Genomic DNA, 12,212 nt, shown 5'->3' on the forward strand with positions numbered 1-12,212 from the left:
ACTCAACGCTGTTAATTCTAAGCACAAACGTGCAAAACTTGAAATCGTGATTTTCCTACATTCGAAAACAAAGCAACCAACTAAATGGGGGTTTCGTTTTAATGATCTGTCCTTAAATGAGTTCCACAGAAAACCCAGATGACTTTGTCTCCCGATATCAAGTCAAGACAGATACTCAGAGACTTGGCAGCAGCAACAAAATGCAAACCAACAAACTAATTATCACTTACAAAACTGAGCACGCGTCTCCCCATCAGACATCCCGAAGCCCGTGTATTTTAGAAACGCTGTTCTTTGTTCATCTGAAAATGTGCATTTATCACCTCGGAATAACCGTAAAATCACTTCTGAAGAAATGACGATGTGTGTTGATGTGCCATTTTGTTAAGGTTGCCATCTGAGAATAAAACAAAAGGGACGACTGTTTACCAGCATGTTCTTAAGCGACACTTTGGTTACCGTGGTTACCAACCCCGGCCGTGAGTTGGTATTTTTTCGTGGTTCAGCATGTGTCTCATTTATAGTGAGTGTTTGCAGAAAACACGAGCGATTCCACGTGTCAAACGTAGCATCTCACCTCTTCCTCATGATACTGTAAGGCAAGTCTTCCTCCTGTTTAATGTGGGCATGATCTCCGCTCGCTCGCTCGCTGCCTTCGCTGTCGTCACTGCTGAAAATGGAGGACAGCTCCTTCTTGGGCACCCGGTTGGGGGGCAGGGGGATGGTGCGTTTCTCAGCCAAGCGCCCGCGGTTCTGCATAGCAAGACACAAATAAAATGCAGGCACTTTAACAAGTGGATTCTTTTAGAAGCTGCCACCTTGCCCTGGTAGGAAGTAACTGAAATAGGTTTTTTTAGATTATTTTTTTTATGTCAGATCTGAGTCCCTTTTAAAGGTGTTCCAAGATCAATCGTGTTCAATGTACTCAGAATACAGGCTAGCAGCAATGCTAAAAGTGCTTACGTGAATGGTCAGCATGTTCAGCTGTTCACCATGTTTTCTTTACTAAAGCAATAAGCTCTTCCTTGTCAAAATCCTTATATATGTTCCATCTAGTTAGTAGAATCGTTTCAGCTTCGACGAGTGATTTCAGTCAGCGGTGCTTCACACGGACCTCATGATAGTTACAACTTTTCTTCTCTAAAACCAAACCGATGGAGAGAACGGAGCGTTTATTTTTTCTACAAAGCTGCCAGGAAAAAAGCCAAGAAAAAGAGGGGATAAAAAGGAGCCCGTGGCCCTGAGGGAATTAGGAAGTGAAGCTGGGCGACCTTTAATGTGACCTGAAGAGGTCAGTGCAGATTAACGTGGTCCTATCACGGAGAGATAGGGGTGGAGGGGAGAGAGCCAGGAGAGGAAACTGGAGACGAGCAGGGGAAGGTTACAGGCGGAGGCAAAGAGTCAACAGGGAGGAGAGGAAAATCGGATGTGGGTTTGTAGAGAAGACAGGGGGGAAGAGGCGGGTGTGAGCACATACATGAAAGAGAATGTGGAGAGTCAGAACACAGAGCCGGAAACCTCCGGACTCAAAACTGTCCAGAGAGCAGTGGGCTTGGGTTTGAAATGATACCCCCTCCCCACAGACACACATACACCCCTCTCAGTGCTTCTGCTCTCACTCCCGGACGGCTTTAAGCCCTCCAGCTATGCCTTCCACTACATGCAACCCCTCTCTCTGCCGTCATCCCCGCACCCTCGCTCATTCCATCCCAGGAGGCGCGACAGCATGAGTGGCAAGCGGGGGCAGGAGGAGGGATTTGGGGGCTCCTAGCCAAGAGGCAAACAGGTGCAGCCCCTCTGGAGTCTCTCAAATGGCAGACATTAAAGAGAGCAGAGGGGTAAAAAAGACGAAAACACCCCTGAGGATGAGCAGCATGCACTTCTGCACATTTCTCGCCATGTTTTGACTGTGTCCTGGCAGGTTTTGTTCCCCCCTACTCTGTTCTTTTCTGTTAAAATTCTGATTTCTGCCACTTCTGTGCAACTTTTGAGCAGGCTGAAGGTAGAGATGAAACCCTGGCAAGGAAAAAAAACGGAGCCCAACACACAGGTTTCCACACACGCCATCGCTGGAATAAATCAAGATGGATGACACGTCACCACTCCCTCCTCCCTCCTCCCTCCTCCTGTACAAAATGAAGCCAGTGAAAAAAAATGGAAAAATAATGAGAGGCGGGGCTTATTTACATTACTGAGGCCTACCACCAGAGGGCGTGTATGATTCAGTTTATCCAGGATATATAGTCTACATCCAACAGTCAGACACATCCAGCTGTCAAATAATTCTGCACCTGCGAGTGTCGGTGCTAAACAACAGCACATGTGCACATCACCTCCACCCACACCTGATTCCTAAAATTCCCCTTTAGAACAGGGGATTTCACTTGGAGTGCGCTGGCAATCGTGTGCGTACAGGAATAGTCGTGACTGCGGCCACGTCGGTGTGTTTGTACGAGTCTGCTTGAGCGGGTAGACAACCACCCACATGGCCGTGACATACCCAGGCTGACAGCAACCCCCCCGTTTCCTCCCGCTCCTCTCCTCCCGGAAAGCCCCGGCTCTTTCTTCAGCGGCACTGACGCAGAACCGGGGGTGAGCTCCCACCGCTTCCGGCAACACTTCCGCAGCACGGGGGAGGGCTCTCTCCGAAACAAAACACGAAGCAGAAAACACACCCCTGGCAGCCCACGTAGGAGCGCTCATAGGAAGGGCGCCCGGGTGCGCACGCCTGGGCGTGCACGCAAACACATACACGTGTGCGCACAGAGCTGAGGCAACCTTACTGTGTGTGGTCACCCTCCTTTTAGCCATGGAAAAAAGCCTCTCATAAAAGTCCCACTAAAAGCACCTCTATGAATATCACCTCCCACGCTTTCTGTCTAACAGAGAGGGAGCCAAGAAATACACTAAAATCTAGCTGAGCTTCACGTTTGCATGCGGAAAAAAAAGATAAATAAATACAGGCACACATGCCCGAGGACATGCTGACCAACTCACTCTAAATGAACACAGTCACAATTGGATGAAGAAAAAAATTTATTCTCTCAATTCTTGAAAATGATCTGACAATGATTTTCAATAAAAAAATGGATAATCTATTACATGTAAAATGTCATTTCTTTCCATGACAATTGTTGAAACTAAGCCTTCTGATTGGGGCTAATCACATTACGTTTAGTGTGTCGAATTTGCCTCTTGAAGTGTTTTTGACCTGATTAACTCGCCCATATGGTGTTTTCATTTGCAGCAGCATACTGTATATCATGAGCAAAATCAGCAGCTATGCAGCTGAGGGTTTCCGATCGTGTTCCACTGTTCTGAATAAAAACGAGGTCAGTTAACAGTGAAGAGCTACAGGAGGAAAGCGGGACTAAATGGGCTCAATTAATGGCAACCATTTTAGCATGTTTCATTTTACATTAAACGTGAGGCCAAAAAAGGTGTAATCCTAGTGGTAGGTGGCGGTACTGCAATAATACCTGCCTCATTTCAGATGGTTTGAAGCCATAAAACAGGTGACATCTGATGATTGGCAGGTGAGGTTCTTGCATTTCAGTCGCTACCATGTGTAGAAGGAAGTAGTAATGGTTCATTTGTCTATTTTATGTCAACTCTAGCGACATAATCTTAACAGAAACAGGCCTGTGTGCTGCATCACACATAGATGTTCACACAAACTACACTTTTTAGGTTTTTAGCGAATTTTTGAAGCAAACAAACGTTCTTTTGGTGGAAACCCCCCACACAGGCTGATATCATAGCTCATTGTTGGCTAACAACAAAGAAATTATGAGGCTTTTCAGACTTTTAAATGAGCTCTTGGTAGAAAAGAGTTTTTCTTTCCCCTCGTGTTATTTCCTGAAAGGTGCAGTGCCCTGCCGCTGGCTCCAACCGGCATTAGCGAAACACACACACACACACACACACACACACACACACACACACACACACACACAGCGGTAGCCGCCCGTGACATTCCTGCAGCTGCGGCGCTCTCTCTCCCTCGCACGCGCCCCCCCAGCGATCTCCCTGGGGGACGAATGCCTAATGAGTCACGCGCCTGTCTGCCGTTACCTCGCTCTGTGTGTGTGTGTGTGTGTGTGTGTGTGTGTGTGTGTGTGTGTGTGTGTGTGTGTGTGTGTGTGTGTGTGGAGGCGGTATGGCGGGCCGACTTGGCGCGAGCACTGAGGGGAAGGGGGAGGGGGAGATGAGAGGAAAAAATCAGGACTATGAAGCGAGCGAGAGAGAGAGAGAGAGAGGGAGGGAGGGAGGAAGGGAGGAGGTAGGTCATTACTGAGCTGGGAGAAGAGCTCTAAAATGAGGCGATAACAAACAACTGATGTGTTTGACCGAGGCTCAGATCATGAATCACAAATTACAAACACTTACCTTTAAACGCTGCGTTCTGAGATCCCTCTGTGTGCCCAAACACGGACACTGTAAACTGATTACTGCGAGTAATCAGATTAAAGTTTAAGTAGTTTGATTAAAGTGCTTACGTGGTCCATGTTAACCGCATTTTCACAGTAACCCAATAATAAAGTTTACATGATGACTCTGACCATGAGGAAATGAGGTCTTTTAGCCACTAGAAGCTTGTTTTGCTTTGACTTGCATGAATTCAAGCCGCGCCTCGGTTCAGCCTTTATGACTGTCTGTTGGTTCATGCGCGCTCTGCTGTCGTCGCTGGACTCTGAGTTACAGAGTCTTGTTTTTGATCTGAATCAATTAAGCAGCGTGAATATCAAAAAGACCTTGAAAAGCAAAGATCAAGAGCTAACAGGATGGATTAAGGGGTAATCAGTGCTGAAGTGAGATCAATTATCAAGATATGGGGACTTTTAAAAACACAACCACAGAGGAAATGCTTCTTCGAGATTATTAATATTTGAAGAGGACCGTTATATTTACGGTCAGTATCATTTAAGCAAAGTTTGATCGATGAGCCATGTGAGCGGAATGGTGAAAAAAGTGAGAAAGAGCTGAAGGTCAGACGGCGCCCACCAACACACACACACACAAACACACACACACACACACACACATAGTTGTGGTACCCTCCACCCTCGGCCCCTACGCGTTGAGCCAAGTGGGCAGTTGCAGCCCAGTGGAGCGGCACAGGGGGGGTGGGGAGCACGGGAGGTGCACAGAGGCTGAGAAATGGAGGGGCGGGGGGGCTTCTGGGGCAGCGCTGGGAGGTCAGTGGCGGTGCAGTGAAGCGTGCCAGCATGCTTCCCGCTCTCCCCTTTCCCTTGAGTTTCTTTCCCTCCCTCATTCGCACTCATCCTCTGCCCCCCCCCCCCCCCCCTATTTGAATTGGGCCACCGAGGTTGTTGAGTGGTGGGGGGGCTTTACGTACAGGTAACGATTCTTCTTCATTCAGCACTAATACAAGGGAAGTGGAGCTTAGCGTAAAGTTGTAGTTAGTATTCAGCTGATGCTTTCTCTTCTGCTGGTAAAATTCCACCCTGATATTTAATCTCAACACAAAATGTAAATGCACCGATGGAAAAAAAATACACAAACTGCCACCTTATGAAAGCGAACAGTTGTGAATGCCGACTTCCTGGGCTTTAGACACATCATGAACACCTTTACGCCCAGCTACTCCATATTTATGCTGTCAAAATCCAAGGCTCTTTCTCTCACTGTCTACTTTAGCAAAGTATTAGCAAGGACATGCTTTTCTTTATTTAAATTTTCAGCAAATAAAAGCTGTTGATCGTGACTTTCCAGCAACATCGCGGATATTTCTAACCACAAACTAATCTTTATGTCATTAGAGTATACAGAAATAAATATATAAAGTTTGGCTGTGAAAGAAACAAGCAGCATGTCTGCAGAGGTCTGGTGTTGATTGAGACTGCAGCTATATGAGGAAATCACGTGGTGAAACACACAAACACACTCACACACACATACTCACACAAACACACAAATGTTAGTGGCCCAAATATTCAGGACCCATATAAACTCATCTATTTGGTTGTCACTGCTAGGATGCTAAATGCTAATATCCAAAATAAAAAGGTCAATGACTTCGTGCCTCAACAAAGACCAGAGCTGAAACTGAGAAACTTCAGGGATCATGTGGAGAACTACGGGGTAGCCTGGGCAACAAGTGTGCCAGTTCACCAGAGGCTTACAGCAGAGTGAACGTCCATAACAGCCCCACAATACCGTGCACTTTAATCTTTTTAAATTATGTTTTTCCCATTAACCATATTGAAAATAGCGTTATGAAAATGAGATGGATTCAAGTTATAGTACGTGTGTGTGTGCGTGCGCACGCATGCACGTGTGTGTTTAATTCTGCTTTGCAAAAAGGAACACTTGATTGGAGGAGGTCTTTACAAGCCGGAGGAGAGGAGTGTAATTTCCTCCCAGCCTCCGCCAGTTCCGCTGAAATAACAGAGCAGAGGAAGCCCAGCTCTCCTGGGAGGAGACACACATGCCTGCAGCAGGCAGGCAACTCGGCCAGTCGTGGCTTGCGTACAAATAACCACGCACATGCACACAGAGAGGCATTTCAAAAACACACTCTCGAAATATATGAAGTCAACCACAAGCTTGTCACACGCCGAAAACATGGTAAAGCCAATGACGACGTCTTATTATTAATTCAAGGGGAAACTTTAGAAGCAATTAAATCTGCCCACATGGAGAAATCCTTTAAGCACCTGATTATCACATAAGCGCAGGCTTAATAGAAAGCAAACACACGTCAACGTACTGATCAATCACACACTGAATTAATTTCAGATTGTTGATAAGCATGGCTGGTACATGGAAAATTCAGCACTGCAGCAATAGCTTGGCTTGTGTTGTGTTGTGCGGGCCAAGCGCAACAAATTACCTTCCCAGAGTTCCGAGCAGGAGGCGAGAAGTCCTCTCACCAGCTGCTGCGCTCCTTCGTTTTATGATCGGCTGCCTCATGCCCATAGCAAAATAAGATCACTCAAAGTTCAGCCGTCAAACTTTCAAAATATATGACTGCGTGAGGTAATTCATGTCAGTGGGCAAGCGTGTCGTGTGCACGCGCGTGTGTCTATGTGTGTGTATGCGGGTGTGTGTGTGTGTGTGTTCATCAGTGAGGGAGTGCTGTCTGTGATGGCCTGAGGGGAGCCAGTGGAGGGAGACGCCAGTACAGGCCACACAAGTCCTGTTGCCTTCCCTCCTCCTCAGGAGGAACTGCCAACCTCTCCGACTTGTGTGTGTGTGTTTGTATGTGTCACAGCGGAGGGTAAGACTTTGGGCTTCATCACCAGAGAGGAAAAGAGGACCGGAGAGAGAGGAGGCTACAACAACAACCTGAAGGTTCTCATATCCCTGCTTACGTCAATGAGTTGGACTCTGCCGCGGCTGTAATTGAAGCGGAGCGGCACCAGCAGCAGCAGGCCGGCAGCCCATCACTTTGATATTTGTAATAAGCCCCAACGTAAGCAAATACGCTCACATCCACAAATGCTCCTGTTAAAAAAAGGCCCTGAGTGTTTCCACCATCTGTTTTCTCTGCCCCGCGCCTCCCCCGGGTAATTTGTTTTGGCTGAACCCGCCACGACGGGGTTCAGTTCTTCATTCTTGGCTGTGAAAAATGTCACCGGTTCACCTGTATCGCTCAAACACCTCCGGCTTATCTAAACCGCCCTCGCCTTGCGTGTCTCGCCCACAATAATCAGCGGTAGCCACGCTCGGTAACTTGCTAAGCCTCTTACACCCTTCCCTCAAGATTAGTGCTTGGGAGCGATGACAGATGCGCTCCGTGGTGATAAATACACACACGCACAAACACACACGCTTCACAACCCGCCACACCTGTGTGAACAGATTTGGCAACGGCGAACAGGCAGTGTGCTTACTCAGAGATGACACACACACACACACGCACACAGACGGAGTGGCGACGTAATTGTGACACACCTGCAAGGCCCGGAGGTTTGGCTCCGTCTCTCCCCCCCCCCCAGGCCTGGCTCAAGCGAGCGCAGGGCAAACAAGAGTTCAACATTCAGGCGAGGAGGCTGATTCGACGGGACAGAGGAGCCCGACCGACAACGCCCCGACGTCAGGCGGCTCCACAGCCGCGCATAAAAAAAAGGGCCGCGTCTGCGTGAGGCTGAAAGTGGGTTTGATACTCCTGCTGAGGCAGATTAACGTCAAAGTTGAAGCGCCTCTGTCCAATAGCATCGGGGTCAGTGCTCCCATATTCCTTAAAAAAATCCAATAATCTGAGCAAATATCAAACCTGCATATTAATCCTACTCCAGTTGAACTATTTTTAGCATCCATTAGAACAGAAACGAAGAAAATGGAGGGTAAAGAGGAGCAAAAACTGAAATGGGTTGAAAGAAATTCCAAATATCAAATGATGGGTGAGTAATCCAGTTTTTAATCCACACTAACTAGATAACCAAGACAATGACCTTTAGACAAATATGTCAGTTGGAGGACACAGACAGTGAGTCAGAGCAGTGAAGGCAGAAGGCGAGATGTTCCTACCACTGGAGATGAAATCCGACAGCCGGGACAGTCGCAGATCGGCGGGTGCACCTGTAAGATTCCTTTGGACATGAGAGTCTTGAGACTTTTCCCTGGAAAACAGAGAGGAAGTTGAAGATAAACCTCCACCTTGACACGCGTCATCACATCACAGCTGGTCACAAAACTGAGGGAAATCTGGGAGCCCGGGACGGTGCCTGCGGGAGTCGAACCTGCAGCAGAAATCTAGATTGTGCACGTGGTTGGGCTGCACAAGAAGGTGTTGACTCGCAGAGACAGCAGCCCACTGTTATCTGTCCATATGAATCAGTATATTAAACTATTAGGCTACCATTTTTGACCCCGGGGTGCGACCCCCCCACACACACAACTTAGCGCCTGTCAGTTCTGCCTGGGTTACCGCGTGCCCGCGCGCGCGTGCGCCTGCTTTAGGGTCATGCCAGCGCCAACCGTTGTCTCAAAAGGCTATTTGACGGTAAAATTCCGTATCGCTTTGTTGCTGCTACGGTCAGCAACGTTTGTGTCCCAGAACTGTCATCAGCATAATATAATGACTTTAAGCCTCGTTTGGGTTCTAAAATGACCACATTTGACACGTTTTTTTTTTTTTTTTGTAAAAGGCTTTGTTGAACATCAGAAGCGTCATCGGACAAGCGTCCCGCTGGGCCAAGGAAAAAGTACCCCCCCCCCCTAATACAAAACATCTACCTCCTCTAACTGGATTTATTGAATAGTCAAACTTTTCATCTCAGTTCCGCCGCAGGTTTCTCCAGATGTCCCCGTTTGGAGCGCGATCGCAGCCCAAACTCTGTCAGCGCCTCGGAGGACATGCGCCTTTCTCATCCGTCTTCTTACGCACTGTAACCCTTTCACTCCAAAACTCCACACCGGCCCAACAAACCAACTTTGTGCATCTACAAAGTGTTTAACTGCTAATAAAAATCCGCTCCCCCGCGACAGCCCGACGCGTGAAAGCGCTTACCTTTGTGTCGAATACTCCGTTTCCAGTCTTTGGCAGTCTCTCGTCCACTGACAAACTGGAACTCATTGGGCGTAAGCCATTCGCCCCTGTATTTAATGGAGGGTCCTTTACTGCCTTGACACAATTTATTAATATAAAGCAAAGCCTTGTTTTCCCCGCACTCCACCTCGATGCACGGCTCCCCGTTGTCAAAGAAAGGCTGAAAGTCGGGGATGGAGGAGAATCTCTCCAACATTAAGTCGTCCGTGTGATGGTGGAGGTGCTGGTGATGCAGCGCCGAGTCGTGGAGCCCCAAGTACGCGCGGTGATGGGCGAAAATGTGGTCGTAAGGCGGCGGATGCGGGGTCACCACGGAGATCGCGGTGGCATTTAAAGGGGCCAGGTATTCGGACTGGTTAAAGGCAGTCAGTGCCATATCGTCTCCATCCAGCCTCTCCTTCTTGATGGCAGGCATGTTAGCGGAGGGCGAGCGCCGGTAACAAGTGAGAAACTGCTCGTCCGATCCAACTTGAGCGTCCTCTCCGTCTGTTAGTGGGGCTGAGCCAGACTCGCAGACGCGCCGCTTGTTTTTACGCAGAGTCCCCGTGTCGCCGTGAGACAGCGGTCTGGTGAAGTTGCCGGATAGATTCCCATTCAGTAGTTCCCAGCTCGCAGCAGCAGTAGCGCTCTCAGCCTCGCAGCTCCTACCTCCCACATTTAATCACGCTCGCTCTGTTAATACCTGACGTGCGGGGCAGCCCTGCGCCCCGGACATTATGGCACCAGCAGTGATCATTAGTCGCCGACGCACCTCAGGGTATATCAGATTTCTTTCAGGAAGTCAGAAGTTGTGTTTAATAGCCGGTGCGTGCAGTCAGCATCTCTGAATAAAACGAATATCGAAGAGAGGATCTCAAAGAGAGGGTGAAGGCGCTGGAGTGAGGATATTATTTCTCATGTTCAAAGAAACAGTTCGGCAGAATGACGCTGATGAGAACGCGCAAGCCAAACACGGGTTTGTTATTCCGGGAGAGCATTTGCGCAACATCAACGCGGTCGAAAGTTTGGCGAGGGTTTGTTTTTGACCCCTGCGTGTCTCGCTGAAGTCACGCTGAAGTTCACAGATCCAGACCAAACAAGATTTGCACTCTCCGCCGCTTCTTAACTTGGCCCATTTAAGCGGCGAAGGCTCGACGAGGGGGCGCACGGAGGAGGGAGGGCCGCGAGGGACGGCGCCGCGCTGCGTAAAATGGAGAAAGCGTCGTTAGTGAGGGAGGAAGTGAGCCGAAATGTCGTTGAGACGGCGGCGTCGTCAAACAAAAAGACCGGCGGGAATGAAAGGCGCATCACAGAATAATTCATTATCGTTTCATATGTGAATGAGAAGCCCACCAGCTGAATATTTAAACAGATGCAAATAAAGGAAATTACTTGGACTCGCAGTTTGTTGGTTTGAAAAAACTTTCAAAACCACCACGCACAAACCTATAAAAGAGTCAATTGGAATGAAGAAATGTCCCAAAATGATCCACAATACAGTGCTTTCAAAGATAGACAAATAATTCCAGAGACCAATATTAACTGAACAAAGTGGGAAAACCTTAACTTTTGAGCCTAAAATGCATCACTTTCAAACTTTGGTTAGAGGTCTGTTCGCACATTAAAATGTCGTGAAAATAAAGTTATGTGCAACTCTGCCGAGAGAGTGTTGCTTTAAAATTATCTGAGAGTATCATCTCCACACTCCCGGCTGTATCTGTTCCTCTGGAGCCCATGAACGAGACCACATCTGACCCCCATCAGCGGCGAACCACCCAGGTGGATCCACCACCAACACATGGGATAGTCATTCCAGCAGCAGAGGTGGGGTCCAAAGTGCTGTGTGAGGGGCCAATAAATCAGGCTAAACCGCCTCTGACATACCCAGGAAGGAGGCGCGCTCACCACAGGCGGAAGCGAGGCGCGGGAAGGCCAGAGACCACAGCCTGACCAGAACCGGAGCGGCTCCTACAGCCAGGACCTGGCCGGGAAACACACGGAAAGCATTTACAAGAACCCAGCTGCTTCACTGAAGACAGAGGAAGACTGTAGACTGTAGATGGACATTTTGTCTCCCAAACCAGCTAAGAGTAAAGGAAATGTCTTGAAATAAGCAGGTTTTGGAGCTAAAGAAGTGACATGAACTGATAAATCCTGCTACAGTCATTAGAAAACGTAACCACAGCAGCACTAGCATAGACGTCGACCTGCTGACATTTTATATCAAGTGATTTCCAAGAAGTGAAATGCTGCACTTCCTATCTGAACCTCCATCACACCAGCCTCAGCCTCCACATTGTATTTTGCTGGTGCAACGTCAGGACATCCCTGGTGAAACCTGTAGAACAGGAGTCCCCCACGCAACGTCCCAAACGATGACTCACGCTCTTCACATGGGGGTTCCCAAACTTCTACACTCACCACACTTCAGCTTTCACATCTAGAAAAATCAGGTTGGTGTCAACTGAATCATTTTTTCCACCAGCCTCGGTGATTCTTTTAGAAAAAAATACTAGACGGGGAAACCTTATGTAACCTTCCTACCTCTTTTAACCTTTTGTGACTTGATTTTATAAAGCATGCAGTACTATTCTGCATGTGTTTAAAGAGAAAGAGAATCTGGAGTGAATTAGGAAATTCCAATATAAGGTTTATTAGAGCAAGAGAGAGAGTTTAAATCAAACACTTGATGACACTTTAGAGCAGAGAAATAGCA

At 48.0% G+C, this 12,212-nt stretch overlaps 1 protein-coding gene across 2 annotated transcripts in view; it reads right to left on the reverse strand.

Moving 5' to 3' along the window:
* Positions 1 to 10,634, reverse strand: part of samd11 (sterile alpha motif domain containing 11) — a 38,760-nt gene extending 28,126 nt beyond the window's left edge. The window contains exons 1-3 of one of the 2 annotated variants that reach the window (XM_029833227.1): positions 9,479 to 10,634; positions 8,497 to 8,588; positions 578 to 753 (exon numbers count right to left, since the gene is read on the reverse strand). In XM_029833227.1, the coding sequence (XP_029689087.1) occupies positions 578 to 753; positions 8,497 to 8,588; positions 9,479 to 9,932 (722 nt within the window). In that variant the 5' untranslated portion in view covers positions 9,933 to 10,634. The remainder of the gene's footprint in view (positions 1 to 577; positions 754 to 8,496; positions 8,589 to 9,478) is intronic. The other variant, XM_029833228.1, reaches the window with a different exon arrangement.
* Between the last annotated feature and the right edge of the window lie 1,578 nt (positions 10,635 to 12,212).

This window comes from Takifugu rubripes, chromosome 3 (genome assembly GCF_901000725.2).
Source record: "Takifugu rubripes chromosome 3, fTakRub1.2, whole genome shotgun sequence".
Classification (NCBI taxonomy): Eukaryota; Metazoa; Chordata; class Actinopteri; order Tetraodontiformes; family Tetraodontidae; genus Takifugu; species Takifugu rubripes.